Source organism: Leuresthes tenuis, unplaced genomic scaffold (genome assembly GCF_036924035.1).
Source record: "Leuresthes tenuis unplaced genomic scaffold, fLeuTen1.0.hap1 SCAF_1, whole genome shotgun sequence".
Taxonomy (NCBI): domain Eukaryota; kingdom Metazoa; phylum Chordata; class Actinopteri; order Atheriniformes; family Atherinopsidae; genus Leuresthes; species Leuresthes tenuis.
Window position 1 is genome coordinate 18,251,611 of NW_027325355.1, and position 23,730 is coordinate 18,275,340.

Sequence of the window (23,730 nt, forward strand, 5' to 3'; positions counted from 1 at the left end):
CTGGTCTTGCCAGAGTCCTCTGCTATCCTGTCGGCTCGGTGTGTTTGGCGCCCTGCTAACTCAATAGCATTGTCCGGGCAGCTGTTGTTTAGCCATGTTTCATTAAAGATCATGACATCTGAGTCCATAATCCGTCTGTTGTTGGTGATGGAGAGCCATATTTCATCCATTTTGTTTGCCAGAGAACAAACATTGGCGAGGAAGATGGTGGGTAAGGGCAACTGGTGCGGTGTAAGCTTAAGTTTACGTTCTCGGCGCCATCTGCGTGCACAAGAGTGAGTAGCCTCTAGTGTTCTGGAGATCTCTGGGATGAGTCAGAGGTCAGAGTTTTGAGAAGAAATGTCCAGAAGCTCTTGTCTGCTGTAGAACAGCAACGCCGAACAACTCTGGATGAATAGTCCAGTCAAAAGTACGTGGAAAACCGCTAAATAGCAGATATCTTGCCAGTGAGTTTTTGGGGCAGCACAAATGAATATTAAAGTCACCAACAATACTTGGGCATAATATCACTCAGGAACACAGGAAATTCTGTTAAAAAGTCTTTTATATTTAGGAGGCCAATAAACCACGGAACACAGCACTGTCTTAGAAAGCCTATGTTCAAACAAACTGTTCAAAACTGATGAAGGAGGATGACAGTGATAATTGTTTACATTTAAACTCACTCTTAAACAGTTTCAGTTCCTCCTCCTTGGCCAGACGTCCAAGGAGAGTTAAAATAACCACACCCATCAGGTACCAGTTTGGTGGAGGCGCCTCTTTCACATGCGAATGAAACTAGTTGTTGTCAGAGGAACCGTCATTTTCCATTCTTTGGCCTCTATGACCGCTTATTGGACGACATCGAGAAAGTTTTGATTTCGCTATATAGTGAAATTGCCGATACCTTAGATTAACTTACCTGAGCACGAGTTTTTGACTGCATCCTGTCTTTCCTCCATCAGTACCAACGTGTGTCTACTGAGTGTCATTGGCGCTCAGATCCCGGCTGGTAGAAATTGTTGCTCCTTGAATGGATGGTTGGTTGGCATGTGGGTGGGCAACAGGTTGGTTGGCAAATCAGTAAGGAACGTGCAGATTGGCTATCCACTCAGGCGTCAAAACAGGGTTGGAATTCGTACTTGTAACTTGAAACTTCAGGGTCACACACGAAGGTGGGAAATTTGTGCTCGTTTGATTTAGTTTTACACATGCACAAAATGTTTTTATAACTCCAAAGCTTTGTTACACATGCACAAAATGTTTCCACAACTTCAAAATCTTTCTGACCGTTATTTGATCCCATACATAAGGTATTTTCGAAGTACACTTAATGGCAAAATTATCTAAAACGTTCCAATATGATCTTCAAACGACTGCTGACAAAACAAAGTAAAAATAATTGCGCCCAACGTGGGGCTCGAACCCACGACCCTGAGATTAAGAGTCTCATGCTCTACCGACTGAGCTAGCCGGGCTTATACCATAGTCCGCATATCTGAGTTTTTTCAACAATGCGATAGAATATCGTTCACGCCCAATAATAATCCTCCCTGTCATTCTGCCATTCCCCACAAGGGTATTGAAGTCCTCCAGGAAAAACATGGGACTCCAATAAGACTTATGTGTTTAGTGCAGTAACACAAACCACTGTCAGAATCTTACCTTCTGTGACTTGCAACTGCAGAAAGGCTCTTGCTCACTGCGTAGGGCTCCAACACTGAGGCACTTGGACAGGGGCTTGGAAGTTTCCCCACACTTGCCTGACACCCCTCACCCAACATAAAACATTCAACTATGAAGTATATGTACAGAAAACAAAAATTTGTGCCCCGTGTGAGGCTCGAACTCACGACCTTCAGATTATGAGACTGACGCGCTGCCTACTGCGCCAACGAGGCTTGATGAAGCAGCGGACAGGAAGTATTTTTAACAGAGCCTGATAAAACCTTACCATAATATTGTATTCATTTGAATAATCTAAGTATTGCGGTGTGAACTAAACCTAGAATAAGGTGCTTTAGATGACATGGTTTAAATTTTTTTTAAAAAGTTTAAAATTCCCAAAATGTGTTTTAGAAATGAACCAAACCACTATTCAATAGAATCTAAATTAACCAAGAGCAATAAACCAACCTAATCCTATAATAACACAGTGGCTGAAATCAATGGAAGTATACCAAAAATGAACTAGGACAGCCTTGGTGAAAACAGAATCCTCACAATATGTAATAACATCGATTACTCCTGATTTACAAAATTTAACAGCATGACGTCAGTTTCACGCTCTTGTTACTTGCCATTCACAACATCTTTTAAAAATATATGCAACCTTACTATAATATACTCCTTATTTTAAGCATCTAAGTATTGTGGTGTGAACTAAACCTAGAATAGGGTGCTTTAGATGCCAAAGAAGTGGTAAAAATGACTTCTTTTTTTTTGCATTTTCACAAATGGAGGTTTAAAATTCCTAAAATGTTTTTTTGAGATGAACCAAACTACTATTAAATAAAGTTTAAATTAACCAAGAGTAATAAACCAATCTAATCCTATAATAACACAGTGGCTGAAATCAATAGAAGTATACCAAAAATGAACTAGGACAGCCTTGGTGAAAACAGAATCCTCACAATATGTAATAACATCAATTGCTCCTGTTTTACAAAATTTAACAGCATGACGTCAGCTTCACGCTATTGTTACTTGCAATTCACAACATTTTCCACAAGGTGACAGTGAAGCGCTTCTTGCTCCCCCAGAATAACCTACTCTGACCCCAAGGATCAACGCCTTCTCGTTTTCTTTTGTACAAACCACGACAAAAATATTCTTTGTGCTTGAGGTTTTCAAACCTCGTGCAATAACAAATCTTTTTCATTTCGCAAAACCACAATGGACAAATACAATTGCGCACATCTATCATTTGCATGCGTAACGAAAAGCTAAACTGCGTGCAAAGTGCATTCACGGCACGAGGTCAATGAAAAACAACTAAAATCAGCTTCAACTTTCAAGCAGCAGACCGGAGAACAAATGCAATACTAACAAACTCTTTTTGCACATTTCACTGTTAAAAATAATCAACTCTCGGAAAATACAAAAAAAAAAGAAAAAAGATACGGAGTCCTGCAAGCCAGTAGTCAACAATTTAACTTTCAAAGTAGCCGTTCGAAGGCTGCACCATCTGGTTACTTGTGAAAAATAAATACAACTTTATGCACACCTCACAATGTTATACAAGCAAAATGCTTTAGATGTTAGCAAGGCAGTAACTTACCGAAGACCTGAAAACCTTCAGCAAAATGTCCTCCAACTTTGCGCTCCAGTCTGTCCTCCCAACGACAAAAGCCGTAAAACTTGCCCTACTGGTTTCATCATCATCGACATTTTCTTTTCTTTTCTCTTGAAGGAACCGTAAAACCCAAATCTCCTTCGCAATAGAAATTCGAGGGTCAACTACTGCGGTATGAACACGACTAACCGTCACCTCTATCCACAAATCTGTTCTCAGGACACTGAGGCGCCTTCAATTAACGAGGAGCCAATGGAGGAGCGCAAATCTCAATCACATGGTTAAACGAAACTTAAGGTGCGTCTCATCAAAGGGAATGGAGAGAACTTTAACTAGTCACAAAGCCAAACCAAAATAAACAAAATCCATGCATTATGTGGTTGTATATATGCAACCTTACTATAATATACTCCTTATTTGAAGCATCTAAGTATTGTGGTGTGAACTAAACCTAGAATAAGGTGCTTTAGATGCCAAAGATGTGGTAAAAATTACTTCTTTTTTTTTTTTCATTTTCACAAATGGAGGTTTAAAATTCCTAAAATGTTTTTTTGAGATGAACCAAACTACTATTAAATAAAGTTTAAATTAACCAAGAGTAATAAACCAATCTAATCCTATAATAACACAGTGGCTGAAATCAATAGAAGTATACCAAAAATGAACTAGGACAGCCTTGGTGAAAACAGAATCCTCACAATATGTAATAACATCGATTACTCCTGTTTTACAAAATTTAACAGCATTACGTCAGCTTCACGCTATTGTTACTTGCAATTCACAACATTTTCCACAAGGTGGCAGTGAAGCGCTTCTTGCTCCCCCAGAATAACCTACTCTGACCCCAAGGATCAACGCCTTCTCGTTTTCTTTTGTACAAACCACGACAAAAATATTCTTTGTGCTTGAGGTTTTCAAACCTCGTGCAATAACAAATCTTTTTCATTTCGCAAAACCACAATGGACAAATACAATTGCGCACATCTATCATTTGCATGCGTAACGAAAAGCTAAACTGCGTGCAAAGTGCATTTACGGCACGAGGTCAATGAAAAACAACTAAAATCAGCTTCAACTTTCAAGCGGCAGACCGGAGAACAAATGCAATACTAACAAACTCTTTTTGCACATTTCACTGTTAAAAATAATCAACTCTCGGAAAATACAAAAAAAAAAAGAAAAAAAGATACGGACTCCTGCAAGCCAGTAGTCAACAATTTAACTTTCAAAGTAGCCGTTCGAAGGCTGCACCATCTGGTTACTTGTGAAAAATAAATACAACTTTATGCACACCTCACAATGTTATACAAGCAAAATGCTTTAGATATTAGCAAGGCAGTAACTTACCGAAGACCTGAAAACCTTCAGCAAAATGTCCTCCAACTTTGCGCTCCAGTCTGTCCTCCCAACGACAAAAGCCGTAAAACTTGCCCTACTGGTTTCATCATCATCGACATTTTCTTTTCTTTTCTCTTGAAGGAACCGTAAAACCCAAATCTCCTTCGCAATAGAAATTCGAGGGTCAACTACTGCGGTATGAACACGACTAACCGTCACCTCTATCCACAAATCTGTTCTCAGGACACTGAGGCGCCTTCAATTAACGAGGAGCCAATGGAGGAGCGCAAATCTCAATCACATGGTTAAACGACACTTAAGGTGCGTCTCATCAAAGGGAATGGATCGAACTTTAACTAGTCACAAAGCCAAACCAAAATAAACAAAATCCATGCATTATGTGGTTGTATATATGCAACCTTACTATAATATACTCCTTATTTGAAGCATCTAAGTATTGTGGTGTGAACTAAACCTAGAATAAGGTGCTTTAGATGCCAAAGAAGTGGTAAAATGACTTTTTTTTTTTTGCATTTTCACAAATGGAGGTTTAAAATTCCTAAAATGTTTTTTTGAGATGAACCAAACTACTATTCAATAAAGTTTAAATTAACCAAGAGTAATAAACCAATCTAATCCTATAATAACACAGTGGCTGAAATCAATTGAAGTATATAAAAAATGAACTAGGACAGCCTTGGTGAAAACAGAATCCTCACAATATGTAATAACATCGATTACTCCTGTTTTACAAAATTTAACAGCATGACGTCAGCTTCACGCTATTGTTACTTGCAATTCACAACATTTTCCACAAGGTGGCAGCGAAGCGCTTCTTGCTCCCCCAGAATAACCTACTCTGACCCCAAGGATCAACGCCTTCTCGTTTTCTTTTGTACAAACCACGACAAAAATATTCTTTGTGCTTGAGGTTTTCAAACCTCGTGCAATAACAAATCTTTTTCATTTCGCAAAACCACAATGGACAAATACAATTGCGCACATCTATCATTTGCATGCGTAACGAAAAGCTAAACTGCGTGCAAAGTGCATTTACGGCACGAGGTCAATGAAAAACAACTAAAATCAGCTTCAACTTTCAAGCGGCAGTCCGGAGAACAAATGCAATACTAACAAACTCTTTTTGCACATTTCACTGTTAAAAATAATCAACTCTCGGAAAATACAAAAAAAAAAAAGAAAAAAAGATACGGACTCCTGCAAGCCAGTAGTCAACAATTTAACTTTCAAAGTAGCCGTTCGAAGGCTGCACCATCTGGTTACTTGTGAAAAATAAATACAACTTTATGCACACCTCACAATGTTATACAAGCAAAATGCTTTAGATATTAGCAAGGCAGTAACTTACCGAAGACCTGAAAACCTTCAGCAAAATGTCCTCCAACTTTGCGCTCCAGTCTGTCCTCCCAACGACAAAAGCCGTAAAACTTGCCCTACTGGTTTCATCATCATCGACATTTTCTTTTCTTTTCTCTTGCAGGAACCGTAAAACCCAAATCTCCTTCGCAATAGAAATTCGAGGGTCAACTACTGCGGTATGAACACGACTAACCGTCACCTCTATCCACAAATCTGTTCTCAGGACACTGAGGCGCCTTCAATTAACGAGGAGCCAATGGAGGAGCGCAAATCTCAATCACATGGTTAAACGACACTTAAGGTGCGTCTCATCAAAGGGAATGGAGAGAACTTTAACTAGTCACAAAGCCAAACCAAAATCCATGCATTATGTGGTTGTTTGGGTGTAAAGATGTGTAGAGTTGTTTTATTTGTGGTTCATGGCGGTAATTTCGTGTCACCATCCGTGACTATCGTGGTTTTGTGCTTCTGGTCTATGTACATACGTTGTCCCACTTTTAATGATCATTTACAGCTTATTTAGATCGTTTGTGTAATTTTAAAGTCGTTCAAGATATTTAGTCTCATCTAAACAGCATTTTTAGATGTTTAGATGTCTTTATGGCTGTTGAGAGTTTTATCTTTGTTTTCTATCTTAATTGTAATAATTTGCTTTTGTATCCATTTTGCATCTTGTCACATACACCTGAAATATGACCAGGGGCCCCCTTACTCCTTAGGCCCTTGATCCTGTGCCCACTTTTGCATATTATGTAATCTTACTTCTAAAAGTAATTCAGGCTCAGAGGAAAATATGGCACATCAAAGATCATACAATCTGATCATGTCCATATGCAATACATCAGCTTATGTGTAAACATAAGTGAGTGCAAATAAAGTTTGTGTTTATCAATCTAAACTACAGTCAGACCATTAACTGAAAGCAATTTTTAATAATTTAATTCCACCATGCATAATCCATATAGAATTTTTTTTTACAGCAAAATGACAATTCAAGAAAAAAAAAGACATTTAATGATGCTTAAAAAGCAGGTGTCACAGATCACTGAAGGCTCACAAGTTGTCATTGGGTTAGTATGAGAGTTAGTACAAGTGTTTAGGAAAAGAACTCAAGAAAACCTAAAACTTACAAGTTTGTTAGAAAAATGCTGATGTTCCTTTCGTGTTAAATCCAACTCAGCGTGGGCATGCTTCATTTCGACCTTTAGCTCTGCTTCTGCTTTGCAAAAGGGATGAGTCATCACAATTTAAAGTTAATCAGCGACCCCCGACAAAAATGGGGGTTTGAAATACATAAAAGGAGCGGTTTATTGTATGTTTGTTAGCAGACAAACTGAAGGCATCTATTCAACACAACCATTCCATCAAACGGCACTAGCTTTTAAAAGTGGGAGGCGGGGGCAAATACACTCCTTCATATAACAGATGATTATCAACATCATCGCACAAATAATACTGATTTCATCACATCAGCGTTTCATCAAAACATTACAGCATAAACAACCATCTGTCATTACACTGACTTATGCTCCTCTGTGTGTAGAGGAGTGTGTTACTCACGCATAGTAATTGTAAGTTCCTACAGTTTCACAGTTGGATTAAACGCAATCAGCTGCCTGAAGCCAATTGATGTGACAGATGTATCCTTTTCCCAAACACTGATGCAGAGCATTTCACATGTGCTTTCGTCCCCAAAAATGCAGGCAGGCCTTAGAAGTGACAATTAGTGTCTCATCTGCTAAACTGCAGCCAGGCAAGCTGTCAAAAAAATTCAGTTAGTTCTGAGCACAAAATCTGCTTCATAACAATGTGTAATTACTAAATACTGCTTTATACAGAAGACAACCCAAAGCAGGAGCAACATAAAGCACCGATACACATGTTGATGTCTGAAGTCACTTGTGACACATCCCTCTCTTCCTCGCCAGGCCATGGTGCTGGAAAACAAGCTGCCAGACAAATACAGACAGCAATGTTTGTTTTATGTTGGATAGTGTTGTGTATTGATGAAGCAACATTAAAGTGAGTAAATACTTAGTATATCCTCGCTTTAAAGGAATTAAATTACTAAATTTTACATGTCATTTGGTCAGGATTTCAACCTCAGGCAAGGCAGGCGGGTGAGGAGGAGAGGCCCAACAACAACGGTTCAGCATCGGTGAGGAAAACACTCATTTACAGATCCATCAGCATGTGTACATACACAGCAACAAAACTGAGGAGAAAACAAAAAAACTAAATTAAAGCTCATGAAATTACACCAAAAAGGAAGGGGGAAGTGTTTTTGTTTTCTGTTGTAATGTCAAAAATCCCCTTTGTTGTCGGTGTGAGATTGCTGTGTAGTTACAGTTCAACTGATGGAGCAGCAGAGGGCGCTGTAAAGCAAAGAAAAAGAGGAATGAAAACACAATAGGTCCAAATCACTTCTGAGGAATGAGTGCAAGCTATGGGTGAGTCGTTTCTTTCATTCATTCATTCATCCCGCTGTCTGCTGTTAGGCTTCGTCTCTCGAGAAGGATTAAATGGACATCTTGACATTTGATATGATCAAATATTTGTATGAAACAGAGTAAAGTATTTGGCCAAAGAATGATTGAAAAACGTAATTTTATGGTCATTACGAATGGCATTTCAGAATTAAGTCATTTCCTGGAAAACTATTAAATCCTGAGGACTCACGCTACACTCCGAGTGTGTTTCCAAGGAGGTTGGCGGCCTTCCTGGTTTCCGATTTTACAGAAAACATGTAAATATTTGGAAGCAAATAGCCTAGTCGTGTTTTTTCATGAGAACATGAAAGACGGGCAAATCTTTTCTGCTACAGTGAATAAAATTTAAGCTACAAATGTCAAGGTATCCATTTAAGAAAGAAAAAGGGGAACATAATAGATGGATTCCACAGTGTTTACCCCACACAGTCAAAGAAGTCTTCTCCATGGCTACTTTTAATTATTTCTATCAAGCAGGGCTCAGAGTTTTGGGAGTTTCAGTTTCAAATTTTTTGTCATATGTTTAGGATCTTCAAGTTTGTGGAAATTTCCATTAAAATCTGGAGAAAACACAGCATCTTTCCAACCTCTTTTTCCCTCAAAGCCGCCGTCTCCATTCTAGCTTTTTTTATAAAGACTTCGTTCCTTGCGAACAGTCGCTTCCTTCATCGCTCCGTATTTATCCAGTCCACGTAAAAACATGCAAGACACAAGTCTCAGATATTTTGCATGTTCCTCCTTCATCCTTTTACAAGATAACAAATCCAAATCCAGATATCAATTCCACCTGCTTCTCTTAGAACAACACGTCTTCGTTGGTGATGAGCATTTCCACAACCAGTCTCTGGTATCGGATATCGTTGAGCGCTGTCATAGCATCTAGATCGGGGGCCCTCATCAGCGTTGGGCCAAAGACGATGCCCAGGTTCTCGCTGGACATGAGGTTATCCTTCTCGTACTCAGTGACTCTGGATGTTCAGGAGAGACAGTGAATGAAACAGAAAAGAAAGATAGAACAGAATAAAGAGGAATAAATGCCAAAAGAATTTAGGAACAGTTATGATGAGTGTGATAAAATGAGACTAGATGTTGTGTGCGCCGACCTTTTTAAGTGAGCCATGAGGTATCGCAGACTCTCGCAGTGAGCTGGGGGCAGCAGCTTCAAGGCCTCATGGAGAGATTCCATTCGTTTTTCTGCGTCTGTAATTTCTTTAACAAGCACAAAAAAATATCCAGCTATACATGAGTCCTCATTCGTTTCCCTGCAACTATGCAAAAGATGATATTGGACCATATAGAATACAATAAAAAGTTGTTGGAGCTCTTCCCCTTATGCAACACTTCACACAATGAAAGTGTGAACACCTACTTGCAGTTTCGATGAAGCGTGGGTAGGCATCATATGTGATGAGTGGAATAGGCAGCTCTCTGAAGTAAAGCTTAAGGGCTCCAGTGATGATGTTGATGTCTTCATAAGCGTTTGAGGAAATATCTGCTTTTTCTCCGTCTGTGGAGGAAGTCAATTCAGAACTTGAAATGACCAAAAGAAACCACGACAAGCAGGGTTTGTGGAGCAGCAGGGCGTGATACTCACCTCTGTCAAAGGCCAGCTTGACATCCTCTATCAGCTCACTGAAGCCTGAAATTCTGTACAACCCCTCTGACTGAAGACCTGGGGATTGGAATCATGCCGTCATTAATATGATGAGTGTGGATAACTTAGTGTTTTCAATTTGTTTAATTTCTGCATAACTGCCTATTCATTGATCAGGTTTTTGAAAAAGTAATAATGCCATTCATTTACTCTTTCCAGCTTCTTAAATTAGGGTACTTAGTGGCTAAATATTGCAAAAATTTACCCGATTTAAACATGGTTGACAAACTAACCCCACTTTCTTGTTAAAGACTGGTGATGAAAATTGAATCTAAAGCTACAACTCAGGGGTCAAACATCAGGTCAAAACATTGTATAATTCCCCTCAACCCAGACTATCAGATCTGAGTTTTATTGTAACTTCATGAGTAAGGTTGCACTGGTAAAAGGTATTCCATAACTATTACATCCGCAAAAGTGGTTATATGCTTTGGTCTGATTTTATTTAGCAGTATAGCTAAAAAATGTGAGTTGGATTTGCATCAAAATATTTCCACAGTTTGGTGATGGCCCTGCTTGGAAGTGATTGACCTGTTATGTCAATCCAGGATCCAGGATTTTTTTAGTTTAGCAGTCTCTCAGATGGCTCTTCTTCATAAGATTAGCAAATAGCTCTGCAGATGTTTGCCGTTACTTCCATGAGAGATGAAGCACAGCCTTTCCAACTGTAAGTGAATCCAAATAGAGTAGAAATAGCTAGAAAAGACACTCAGACCAGATGCAGACAGAGATAGAATGAAACAGTGACTGATGAGCAGATAAAAAAGAAAGACAGACTGGTAAATTACTTCAGTTGCCTGTCTTTCTCCAGTCAAGTTCAATCACGTCAAGGCTGGCGTCTAATTGATCTAATATACCAGTTTCAGTCAGACCTTGAATCAGTCAATAAAATCGTCTGTGGGAGCTCCCCTGTGACCACTCAGACCCTTCTGGGGGAAAACTGTGGCCCCGTCACTCGACACACATTCACACATTGGATTTAATCTGCTTGTGTGCATCCTTTCAATCGATGAGAAGCTAGCACACATGCACACAGTATGGCACTTAAACCTTGCACACACACACCAGCTGTGTGGGTGTTCGCTCAATCCTCCTCTGAGCGAATAATAATACATCAGTTTCTTTTTCTGTCTCAATTATATAACCACTGACTCACATATACATGTTCTTGCTTTCTTTGTCTCACCTCTTGCCTCGATTTCCTGTATGCACATGTCGACCACCATCGGCCTCTTGGTGTTGTGGGCCTTAACCAGCGTGGTCAGGTCGCAGCTGTACACCTTCTTGACGTGTCGAAGGTCCGGCTGGCAATCGTTTGGTACGACTTTGGAGCACTGCTTATGAACGTTCAACCCGCAGTCTGACAGAGAAAAACAGACCGTTTCACATCAGTTTATCTCAGTTTGTGGCCTGAAAGTTTCTCCTTTATGTGTCTTTTGCTGTAAATGTCCCAACAACCAAAAATCCGTTTTAGATTATTCAGTCTGGAAGTAACTCATAATTGCAGATGGACTTTTCAGAGGCACCCACACACAGTAGAGATCACAGTGTTTTTTGGCACTGAACAGACTCTTCACATTTCAAATCCACAAAACATTGCAGATGAGTCAGCAGCAAAGTGACTAACTTTAGCTTTATGTCCCAGTTTAAAAGGGGGGGGGCACAATATGTCAAATGCAGATACACAGGATATCGAAGAGCACAATTGAAGCAATGCATTTAAGAAAAATCCATTCTTTTAACAAGGATTACGAGTGAATCACACAGTCAAGTGAATACCTGCACATTTCACGCCCTGAGCGATGAGACCCCACATGAAGTTGGCACAGTACTCACACCAGTGGGGGCCCCTGAATGTATGAACCTGGTTAAAGACACAGAGACAAAGAAGAAACTCAAGAAATATTCCAGTGACAACAAACATAATAACAAACAGAAAAGTTTAATGGCTATGTGCTGCAATAGCTTGCATTTGAACAGTTCTACCTTCTACACCTGGAAGGTAACTAAATCATTCAGAAAACGCAGACTCGGCCGGGTTATATCTGAACACCAGCAGTAATCTTTAATAAAAAATGACAGGCGCTGATGAATAATGGCCAAGATGCAATAGGGGAGCCAAAGAGGTACCTAGAGATAAACTATAGTGAGAACAGTGTTTTAATCAGCTCATTTATTGCACCAATTGGCACTATATAATGAAATGATAATAAGTTCCATTCACTCACAGGGCTCTTTGTGTGTGTGTGTGTGTGTGTGTGTGTGTGTGTGTGCATCAGCCAGTTAGCGTGTATATATCCATATTTAACTAGAGCTCAAGAGAACGTAGGTCTGACCTTTACGCTCTGGACTAACAGCTGCCTCTACTATGGAAACCATGAATGGAGAGCACGAAGAACAAGCGTTTACACACAGAAATGTGTGTTTGTGAACAGTGTTTGCGCTCTGAGGTGAATCTGAATGAAACCCCTTGAGCTGAATCAGCATTTCTGGCAGCACACATTCACTCACTGTCACTCGCACACACACACACACACACACACACACACAAGCCTTCAGCAAAGTGGAAGGGCGGCTCACCTTGAAGTTGTGGACCTTCTCGTACTTGGGCGCCAAATCGCTCTCCCTCAGGGTGGCCCGCCGCACCAGCGATGTAAGCTGTGAAAGGGCAAAAGATCTGATTGGTTGCCAGAAGGTGGAAGCAGGGGAGGAGGGTTTGGTGGGGGCTGGCACCCGGTTGAGATAGACTCTGGAGCGTGTGCCGGTGTCTGAAGCGCTGCCGGAGACTGGCAGGGAGGGGATTGAACCGGTGCTCGCATTCAAACCGAGAGCGGCAGTAAACAAAGAGCCCTTCTGACTCATTTCCTTCTTACCTCCCCTCTGCTTTTTACCTTTTCTAATGGCATACGACTCTCTGCTCGGCATTGTAGGACCCGTAGATGGATTTATATAAAAGAAATCAAAATCTGCACCTCACCAATAAACACGGTAATTAAAACTGAGTGCCGAAGATGCACAAACAAACCAAAAAAAGTCTTGAACAACAGTTCCCAGAGTACTCAATGAGAACCACAACAATTAGAATCTTAAATTTCCATCTGACAACAACATCCCAATGCGAGGGGCCATCATGTGACCAATCCTGCTGTTTCAGTCCAACAAAGATCAGCCAATCAGATGAGCGCTGCACAATGATGGGGCGGCATGGTGCGACTCCACTTTCTAATAAAAAACAAACAAAAAAGAAAAGAAAAAAAAAAGCCAGTCGAGCCTGAGATGTAAAACTTCAATGAAAAATAACTCCTCAATTCTTGGACGGCGTACGGACAGATGTGACAGAAATCCCGTCTGTCGTGGAGGTATGCGCTTCAGCCCACATGGTTCTGTGTGCGTTAATCTGCTTTCCTCATCCTTTACACATTCACCAGGCAGAAGACGCGGAGGAGGGAGGGAGGAAAGGAGGGATAGAGGCGGGGAGAAACAGGGGAGGAGAGGGGGGAGCCAGAGCTACGGTGCAGTAATGGATGAATTTAACAGGTCACAATGAAAGGGGAATGAGCCAATCGGGGTGCAGCGGCTCTTGTTGTTCGCCACCAATTCTGCCACCTCAATTGTCCCAAGAGGGAAGGAGAAAGCGAATGAGCAGAGAAACAAGCTGTTATTTTATTCATTCCTTCACACTCTCTGTTTCTCTTCATTCTTTTGTGATTTTACCTCCAGCATCCATCTATTCTTCATCTGAGTTCTCCTTTTTTTTTAATGCCTGAACACTGTAAACTGCGATTGATGTAGTCTGCTTTCAGTGGGTTGTTCAGTTATATAACATTTCAAGGCTGAATTTTCAATTAAAAAGTGCCCTTTAGAGAAAACACACAAGTTAAGTGCTGCCTCAGGTGGGTGGATATTTGGTACTTGATATTTTTGGCTTATTTCTAAGCCGAGAAAACTGTCAACACACAAGAAGTGCATTAAATCCCATCAATAGATTAACAAGCTTAAGCTTTCTGTTTTTACAATCAACATTTTACACATAAATATTGTTCAACCAGCTGCCGTTTGTGACACTTTAAGAAGAGGTCAGCAAAGAAATGTGAATTAAATTAGATTTTTTTTACCTTTAACTCGCTAAAACAGGCAGCGGCGTAGTCATCATTAATAAAACAGTGAATATGTATGACTGATTGTGGATATTTAATGACTGTTTTCATTTTGTGGGATGGTGGGGGAGGTGGAGAGTTGCTCACAAAAGATTTAGAAAAACAACTGCAAAAAAAGGAGGACAAACAGCTAGTTGTGAAAGCTCATATACTGATGGCGATAGTATAAGTTCATTACTTTTTATTGCCATGCAATAATCTAACATGGACCTTGAAATTAATCTTTGATAAGTCTTCAACGGAGCAATGCTATTATTCCCCTCACAGGGACCTTAAAACTGCATTTAACCCAACATAAAAAAATAATTAGATGCATGAACATGATGAAATATGTTTTTCTTCATGTGTTTGTCTTCCCTGCAGAGAGCCACCTCTGGTTTCAATGTCGCAGCCGCACATTGCTTTGTCTGCAAATCCATCCAATTACGAAAGCACACACGTATACAAGACACCCCCCCCCTACACACATGCACATGCACACACAGAGACAGTGATGTATGAGGTGCAGTGGAGGCAGTCATGCACTGCAGGTCATACAAGGCCTCAGGAGCCTCAGCAGTGGTGGAAAAGTGCAACACGGCTGCTCTGCTGTGTGAAAACTGAATTCCGTTGTACTTACGAGTTTGCATACATGAATGTGAGGGTTTTGCATGCATCCCTTTGTACAAGCACTTCAAGCATCGAAGTTGTGCTTACAACTCCCGCATTTTATCACTTCCGTTGGAGAAAAGTTTCTTCTCCGTCTCTGGATTAAACTCTAATTAGTTCACAGCTGAATGAAAATTAATGAGCTGGCAACAAACTAATCATGAATACTTTGTGAGCGGCTTTCCAGAGATAGCAGCTTCCTGCAGGCAAACTGCTGTTATGTAATTTTACTGCAGAGCCCTTGGCTGCAGGCCATCTCTCCTCTGCATCTTCCTCCTCCTTCTTCCACCATGTTCCTCAACTCTGATCCCTCCATCCTACCGCTGCATTTACAGCATCTGTCCTCAGCTTTATGGTAATTTGAATTCTAAACAGGGCTCCTAATCACTTCAATTTCCCATTCCATGATTTACAAGGTCCACTTTCCAGAAGATACAACTTCACAAGTTCTATAATTATTTCCCATTTTTGGCCCCATTTCATTGAGACTGTATTGTTTTTTTTTTGTTACATAATGTTTATTTATGCAGGTACAGTCCAGTGACTAAGAAATTAGATGCTGCAAGTTGCCAGAATAAATCCACACAACTTCTGAGAACAAACTACTCATTCCTTTGAGAGCTTAACTGAAAAAAAAATTCATAATGTTTCTTACATAACTTGTCTCTACTTGTGTACACTAAAAAAAAAATCCACTTATCCTAAAATCCAGGACGCATCCCAGTACCGCTCCACATTTTGGATTAGTTTGTGTTCTTCTACCAGATATAATTTCCTTAATACACCACAGTAAAGTAGTCTTGTACCAGAGGTGGAAAAGTTAGTAAAAGTGATCTGATGACTGAATCCATTTGGTTTAGAATGGCTTGTTGTAAGCACTAGTTGAAACTAATGTCCCCCCCCACCCCCCAAAGCTGAATCGAATGTCCTGATATGTAGAAGTGGTGTGAACCATGTCAGCTGTGAATGTCCTCACCCTCTCCTCTGTGTTGCAGTCATCTTTGGTCGGAGCAGGTCCGTCGGGCGCCTCCGGGCTGTGCGGCAGGTGTTTCTTCAGGGTGGGCTCTTGGTTGAGGGTGGTGTAGCCCACGTGTTCGTAGATGGGATTTATGGTCATCTTTGCGATGTATTCCGCTGCCTGACAGAACAGAGGGTCACTGTGAGTATGATGGCTGATGGAGCTTTAATGTTTTGGACTGGACTGATCAATAAGCACACACACATACCTTGGTCTCAATGTAGAGCGTGATGAGGCCGTCTGTCACAAGGTCATGAATAGACTCGAACCTCTTCTCTCCAACAAAGTGCTTCCCGTCATGGTATAGACGGAAGTTTCTCGTCTGGTTCCCAAACCTGGGATGAGGTGGAGAAAGAGGAGGCAGATCAAAATCCATAATGTGTGACGTCTGTGTTCTGTCGTTCTGACATTCAAACATTTTTAGCACTGGGAGTCCTAAAATGTCAAGTAACACCTTTGAAATGTACATTTGTACATTATAGACCAAATCTGCTGCTCAAATTATCTGCATATACACTGAGGAGAGGCTTAAATCATTCGGACACTGTGTGAATAGTGAAGGGAATGAAAGTTGACTTGTACTACAAAAGGAACTAAGATAGCCCATTTAAGTAATATCTTCAGCATGACGCCCAACAGACTGAAGTGGGTCAACACTTTATCTGCTCCTTCGTGAGACCTCTGCAAGATAAAGCAGCACTAGTAAATCATTAACCCAAAATCCAACCTTTCCTTTTCTGCCACCCAGACTGGGATTCTAGTTTATGAAGGGGTATTTATGGAAGGTAATTATAACCGTAGAGAGACGCGAGGCAATACAAGGGAGAGAAATTTGTGCAGGTGGAAGAATGGCATGACTATGAATAGACCGACTGACCCGAAACCAAATTCAAATTAAGTCCTGTGCCCATTTAAAAGTGTGACACCTTCTCAGAGAAAATGATGGCTCACATTCAAGTAAAGTGTGTGACAGAGCGCACTGAGGAAAATGAAAGAAACATTGCAATCTCACACAGAGCTGAAAAACAAACAATAATGTTCTGCTTAAATAAAAAAACACACAACAACTTTCACCAACAGCCCGTCACACTTCCACATCTCCTCACAAGGAGAGACGAGGTGTGAGTCAGTTAGACATCTGCCATGGATAAACCCCTCACACCTCACAGCGCCTGTACACACAATTAGACGTGCCTCACACAGCGATACAGATGGACGCGTTGGAGGTCGAACAGCAGTTCCGACAAAGTATCAGCTTCCCGCTTCTGACTGCATTTCTTTTAACTTGTCACAAAAGGTAAAGATTATCTGAGTGTCCTCAAATTATCCAAACGCAAACATACCTTAGAGCCAGTGTGTATGTTCCCGGTTGTCTCTGACTCTCTCTGATGAGGTAGCTGCCTTCAGCCTGACTGAGTAACTGGTCAGCTTCCTCTCTTGAGATCATCCCATGGTATCTGGATGTAAAAGAACCAGATTATAAGCTCGAATGAAGAAAAAATTAAGTATTAAGCATGTGTAAGCAGTGATAGATTCAGGTGTTCTGTTTAAAATGTACTGACACAAGACTCATTATGTCAGTCACTAATGCAGACAAAGGCCACTTACTCTCTACCGTAATATTTTGGCCGATTTTCCACCTACAGGAAAAGAAAATACAGGCACAATCAGGATCTCCGTGCAAGTTTAAACGCTCAGAACCAACATAGTTGCAAAGAATACGGCACCACCACTCTATGTCACATCATTTTAAAGCTGATCATAATCTAGACTTAAATGTACACCGTGCTTAAAAGCCACGGTGTTTGTGAGTGTGTGTGGGTGCAGAGAATATTGCATGAGTCAGATATAAAAGCTGAAGAGTGTGTTGCTCCCCACAAAACTGCTGTTGAGCCAATAAATCAACACAGACCCCACAAACAGCAGTGAATATTAATTTGGATGCTGTGTGTGTTTGAGTGTGTGCACGCGTATGTGAGCGTAAGACAGGCTTAAACACGAGGGGGCTTTCGGGTGAAAATGTTTAACTTCGAAATTGAAATGAGAGATTGATAGCTTTGTGCATACGACGGGAACAGTCTTTTTCTTTCAAAAGACAGGATGATCAGCTCAACGCCCACAGAGTAAAATGTAGTAATTTGTGGGAAAAATGGTTCATCCAGCTGGTTTATGAGCAGATATCCATTTCTAAAGCTCAACAGACTTCCATGACTGCACATTGTAGAGTGCTGAACTGGCGGGAAAGAGCTGTTCCAAACAGAAACAAAGTCTCAGTCCCCTGCAGCATGTGCTGTGTCTTTTGAGTGAAATGATGAAATGATGTGGAGCAGAGTGAAATGGAATTCTTTTATGTAAATTTTTGCCTGGCGGAACCTGCAAGCAAATACGTAAATCATCTATTTAAGGAGATACCTCTAAGTTTGTGAGCTTCTAGCTTCAGACACCTTCAGAAGAGTCAATTCTTTTTTTTTTTTAATCTTTAGAGAATTAAAGAATTTAGAGCTGTTTGACCTGGGTGACACTCTCATAGTTCCTAAAAGCAGAGCCACCCCCAAACAAACATGCAAACAACAAAGAATTGATTAAAGCATCAGTTTGAATTTATACCCTCTGGAAAGTGGGTCAAGAGCAGCTTTTTCCACTATAACTGAGATCTGCCAATAACATTCTTTAATTCTACTCTCTGACTCCTGAAATAAAGTGATGTGAACTCTTTTAATCTAAGGCTTAAGGCCTGGATCTCTCAAACCTTCTGTAGTCAGGGTATGTAGCAAGTTCTTAATGTTGATGTGATGATTTTAATGTCTCAGTGTTTCTGCAGGCTTTCCCGTTAGAGGACAGTCTCTTCGGCTCGATGGCACCCTTCAATGCCACAAATTAAAAAGTACCAGCCTCACCAAATCTCCTTTGGCCAAACTCCTGGCAGACAACAAGGAGCTGCTGGTTGAAGAGGAGGACAGGGGGGAGTCTTCACTCCGTCTGCTGCCAGTCTGCTCATTTTAACTGGGTCAGCATTGACTACCCCACCAAGGCCAAGGCATCACAGCCAACAGCTGCTCATTTGCCATCTATGAACACACACACATCCCACCACCACACCCTGAGAGGACTGTCTTTATACAAAAACAGCAGACGCACAACCCCCATGTCTTTAATCCCCCTTCCATTCCTCCAAACCATGTTGCCCCCATCACAAACACACACACACATCTGGTTGTTGCCTCCCATATGGACAGATGAGCTGGTCCATGGTATTTAGCAGACATCAGCAACATGCTGTATCATCAGCATGCCCTTGACTGGTACAAAACCACTGCCACCTCAACCTTTAAAACAATTAACAAGAAACTAAGATATAAAGTAGTTCTTATAGCTTTAATAAAAATAAATAAATAAAGCTCTAAAATAATGTGCATTTTAAGTGAAAATGAATCCATTTGAGGGAATAACTGAATATTTGCTTCAGCCACAACATTGTGCTGAGCCCACTTCCACCTCTCAGCTCCATTTTTATCTTTAAGAGAAAGAACATCAGCTGGAACACGGAGCTAAGAGGTTTTCTGTGCTCTCTTGAGTTGTGCGGGATTATACTATCATGTGACCTTCAGCACAGCATCTTCTCTGATCACTCCTACGCTCTTTGTTGCACTGCCTCATTTGCTGAGAGCTAATAAAGCTGAACAGTCTCTGAGGAGGCAGAGTCGATCTTTCACCAAACTTGTGCCATGTACTGTTGGTTATTACCCCTTTTATAAAATATACCCTTAATAAACCAAGTAAATACCAAGTTTCCAAGAGTTGCAAACTTGTGCCAATCACAGCCCTTTTCACAGTAACCCTGGTGGCCGTGTCCGTGTGAGCGAACCGACTGGCGCTCCGGATGCACATGTGGTTCTATTCAGCTGTGTTCAGCTTTCCATTATCAGTCAAAGTGGTGATACATGTACATTTATTGACATCTAATGGACTGCATTCATGAAAGCTCATCATAGGAAGTTATTGCAGTATACTTTGTATGAAGGTTATGTGTAGTAAATCAACTTTAAGTTGTTTTTGTGTCTTGATGAAATATCTAAAGTTTTATTTCAAATATTGAGGAATCAAAATAAATTTAGGCTTGAGAAGATATGGGACCTGTCCAGGGTGTACCCCGCCTTTCGCCCGATGACTGCTGGGATAGGCTCCAGCTCACCCGCTACCCGATTAATGGATTGACGGTATAGAAAATGGATGGATGAGAAGATATGGATAAGTGCATTTCATCATTTAGAAACTGTCTTCAAAGTGACAATGTTTTTCATTTCATCATTCTGATGTTATATATTTTGTCTTTGCTGAATTGAGGATAGCTAAAATAACAAGCCGCCGATGAGCCAGATCAGCTTCGGACCTCTAAACAAGAGACATGAGCAAACACTGGCTGGCTGACAGAAAGCGTGTTCTCACCTCACAGGTGCAGGTGACTCTGCGGGGGTGAGGCGCCTCCTGCTGGAGCTGGTACACTGCGACAGACAACAAGAGTCCGGTAATTAGCAAAAAAACAAATGTGTCATCCCAGTGCGCTTTATCAACAGTAATAAAAGTTGGAAGATGTGCTTGTATTAGCTGATGGATTAGAAAAAAATAGTAATAAAGGCTCCTACAAAACAGTAGACATAACATGAAAAATTATACTGATATACTTACAGTAGGACTTCCACACCGGTGGCCTGTATTCATCATGATCTGAGGACAGAAAAAGTGCAGAAAAAGTGTCGAAAAAGTGTAATTGACAGCTGCACCATTGTCTCCCTTTGCCACAGTGCCACCAAGTGGAGAAAATATGACAGTAATGACTGGATTTTGCTATAATCCATCAACCGGTTAAGGCTAGATCAGGATGCACGCACTCCTTTCATCTTCTTTCTGTGGTTTAGTCAAATCGACAACAGCTGGTTTCTAACTCAGTGAAAGCTTCAAGTACAAACCAAATCGGTCATTTTACATCCAGTGAAGCATGGCCAGTTTAGTAGATGAGATTTCCGGGGAAAAAAGAAGCACAATTTGAGAGCAATCACATCATTTTTAAGGTTAAGTGCTGAAACAGTAAGAGGACATTTTTATTTTATTAATGTTTTTGCGAAATGAACACGCTAAGGAACAGCTAAATATGTGCTCACACTGACAGCACTACTTAAATATGTAGTTAACCACCTTATTTCTTTTCATTTTGTGTGCAACTGGGGATTAATGGAAGATGAACATAAACAGTGACTATGTGGCCTTAATAAATACAACGACTGCTTAAAAAGCTGTTCGTTAGATAGTGCTGAAGAAAGGATGTAAATGAGCTGCGCAATGTTTATTTTTCCTGCACTCACATAAGCTTTCACTTTCGCTCCCTTTGGGCCTACATGTCTGAAATTAATTGTGGATGAATACAAACATTACAGTTTGTTGTTTGCTCAGCTGTCGCAGACAACAAACGATAACAATATTTGTGAATGTGATTAAAATGGAAACATTTCTGCCTCAGGCCCTCATTTGGAGTTTGGCTGAACTCTACTGAAAAGGGTCCACTCTGATTCCTGTGAAGTCCTTCCAGATGGGGATTTAAATTCAGCAGCATTTGCTTCTTTTAAGAGGCACACTGTGGTTCGCAAACCTGATTTAACTGTCCGATTGTTATGGCAACACCCTATTCACAACATAACACTTTAATTTTAAAGTACATAATTGATTTAACACAACCAACACTGATGATGTTGGGGAAAAAAAAGTCAGTCTGGTTTTGTTTTTTTTATACTGTCGGTCTACTTTTACCAATACAGTAACTGCGTATATACAATAAATCGCTACATTCCAACACTGAAAAAAAATACTTGGACCAATCTCTGAAACAGGCAACAATTAGATTATCCTATTATTATTGGCCTCTTAAAAGTACAACTGACAAAAAGACTGTTACAATGTAAATAATGATGTATTCAAAGTCTGCCATTTAGTCAGCGTCTTGCAGATTTTCTCATCTTTTCTGCATGTGTAAGACTAGCAGCCACGCTTCCTGCCTTGGTGTACTCTGTGTTCACTCCACAACCCTTATCTATTCAACATTCGTCGCCTCAGTATCCTGTCTTCAAAATAACTCAAATCCTCCCCGGGCAAGTACCTCACCCTCCCTCTCAAGGCAACCTGGCTGCACAGTTAAAACTAACAAGACAGCAGACATAACATACACACTGTGGACTCTCACTGCATCCAAAGTCCAATACTTTTACTCTAGCGCTGCATGCACAAGTATAACCTTATGGGATGAATAAGATGATGAAAAAAATGTGTGGCCTCTAATTGGAAGTGTTTTCCAATTAATGTAAATATATCAAACATAAATCTGAGAAGAGCTAAACAAAAGTCCCAAAAAATGAATACACTTTTTAATTCAATTCATTATTGCCTCTTTAACCTTCTCACAACCTCTGAAGTGTGTCTTACTGACACTTCTCTAGAGGAGCGTCCAGAGTCAAATGCACACAAAGTGGTTAAAATTAGCCTCTCTCCTAAACAATCTGCAATTGTAAAATGCTTTTTATGCATTAATACATCGGCCATAACAATCTAGATATGTTATGCATATCTATAGGACTGTCATAGTTATTGCACAATCATCTAAACTGTAAAAGCTTTACATACATTACACAGAGACATTTTTTTCCTTTAAGTTAAAGTATTTTATTTTTCAACTTATAGGTTATATCCTATTACTTTAATAGCAAATCGAATGCAACTTGTTTATTTGTCATGGTATTGTTGCTTTTTCTTAAATAAAGTATTCTGATTATGTCTTGTACCATACCACTTGTCACATTATTGGATAAATTTGCTATATTTCTGCGGCCTCTTACAGGTTAATCAAAAACCAACAGAGGGAAATTATAAGATTAAGTGATAAGAATAAGAGAGTTATAACTTTTCACACATTCACATTCAAACAAAATGCCCACAGACAGAAACATTGTCAATACATTCCTATATATTGTAGAACTGCAACAATCTGAAGTGTGATGCTGCTTACCAAAAACATTTAAGGCCATCTTGAGCCCCAGATATGATGATGAATAATTAACCAGCAGATCCAAATTTCAACCAAAACGGACCCACTTAGTTTAAAATTCTGACAGAAAGGAGACATAAAAAGAAGAAAGTGAACAAAGGCAGTCACTGACTGTGGTTAGCCAACCCGCTAAAAGTGAAAACAGCTCTGCAACGGTAAACAATAACTGATCAGACTATGGAAGAGCTAACGTTAGCAGACTCGTCCAGCGTTACTTTAGTTGGCAGGTCGAAATCGAGGATAAAACGGAGCAATATGTGTCTCGATTTGGGATGAAAAAAAATGCTGTATAATATGGCGACAGTGCACCGACAACAACATGAAGTTACACGCCGGTTCGGTAATTCTAACGGTTAGCTAATGATACGTAGTACTCACATTCACATCCCATTCTACATTATAGTCGCCATCTTGCTGTGTCACGTGGGCAGTCTCGCCCTCTCTCTCGCTCCAAGGTAACTATGGCAACAGACTATTCTGATGCTAGCGCTTGGTAAAGTTAGACGCTTACGTGTGATGAAGACGTCGTTCCAAGGTTTGTTTGAGTTCAAAATAGTAATTTGTTACAAAGTTTTCTGCTAGTATAGAGAACAATGAGTGTCACCAAAATGGTTTTAAAAAAGAACACGAAGAAGCCTACTCAATTGTACCACATACTTATTTTAAAAATCCATTTTTTTGG

General features: G+C 40.3%; 1 protein-coding gene and 2 non-coding genes across 4 annotated transcripts; all 3 read right to left on the minus strand.

The window, feature by feature from the left end:
* Positions 1–1,384: 1,384 nt before the first annotated feature.
* trnak-cuu (transfer RNA lysine (anticodon CUU)) lies at positions 1,385–1,457 on the minus strand. Its single transcript has one exon. It is a non-coding gene; the product is annotated as a tRNA-Lys (tRNA).
* A 350-nt stretch (positions 1,458–1,807) lies between these two features.
* Positions 1,808–1,880, minus strand: trnam-cau (transfer RNA methionine (anticodon CAU)). Its single transcript has one exon. It is a non-coding gene; the product is annotated as a tRNA-Met (tRNA).
* A 5,035-nt stretch (positions 1,881–6,915) lies between these two features.
* Positions 6,916–23,486, minus strand: LOC140309865 (N-chimaerin). 2 transcript variants are annotated; one of them, XM_072388027.1, is made up of 16 exons: positions 23,427–23,486; positions 23,010–23,108; positions 20,645–20,683; positions 20,405–20,460; positions 17,567–17,598; positions 17,302–17,415; positions 16,167–16,293; positions 15,917–16,078; positions 12,716–12,793; positions 11,915–11,999; positions 11,322–11,495; positions 10,076–10,153; positions 9,851–9,988; positions 9,585–9,690; positions 9,269–9,449; positions 6,916–8,367 (listed from the first exon to the last, which is right to left on the minus strand). In XM_072388027.1, exons 2-15 carry the CDS (start codon positions 23,026–23,028, stop codon positions 9,278–9,280), a joined length of 1,380 nt encoding a protein of 459 aa, XP_072244128.1. In that variant the 5' UTR covers positions 23,029–23,108; positions 23,427–23,486; the 3' UTR covers positions 6,916–8,367; positions 9,269–9,277. The 2 variants fall into 2 exon arrangements, with proteins under 2 accessions (XP_072244128.1, XP_072244051.1); XM_072387950.1 differs by having other exon boundaries at positions 6,916–9,449.
* Between the last annotated feature and the right edge of the window lie 244 nt (positions 23,487–23,730).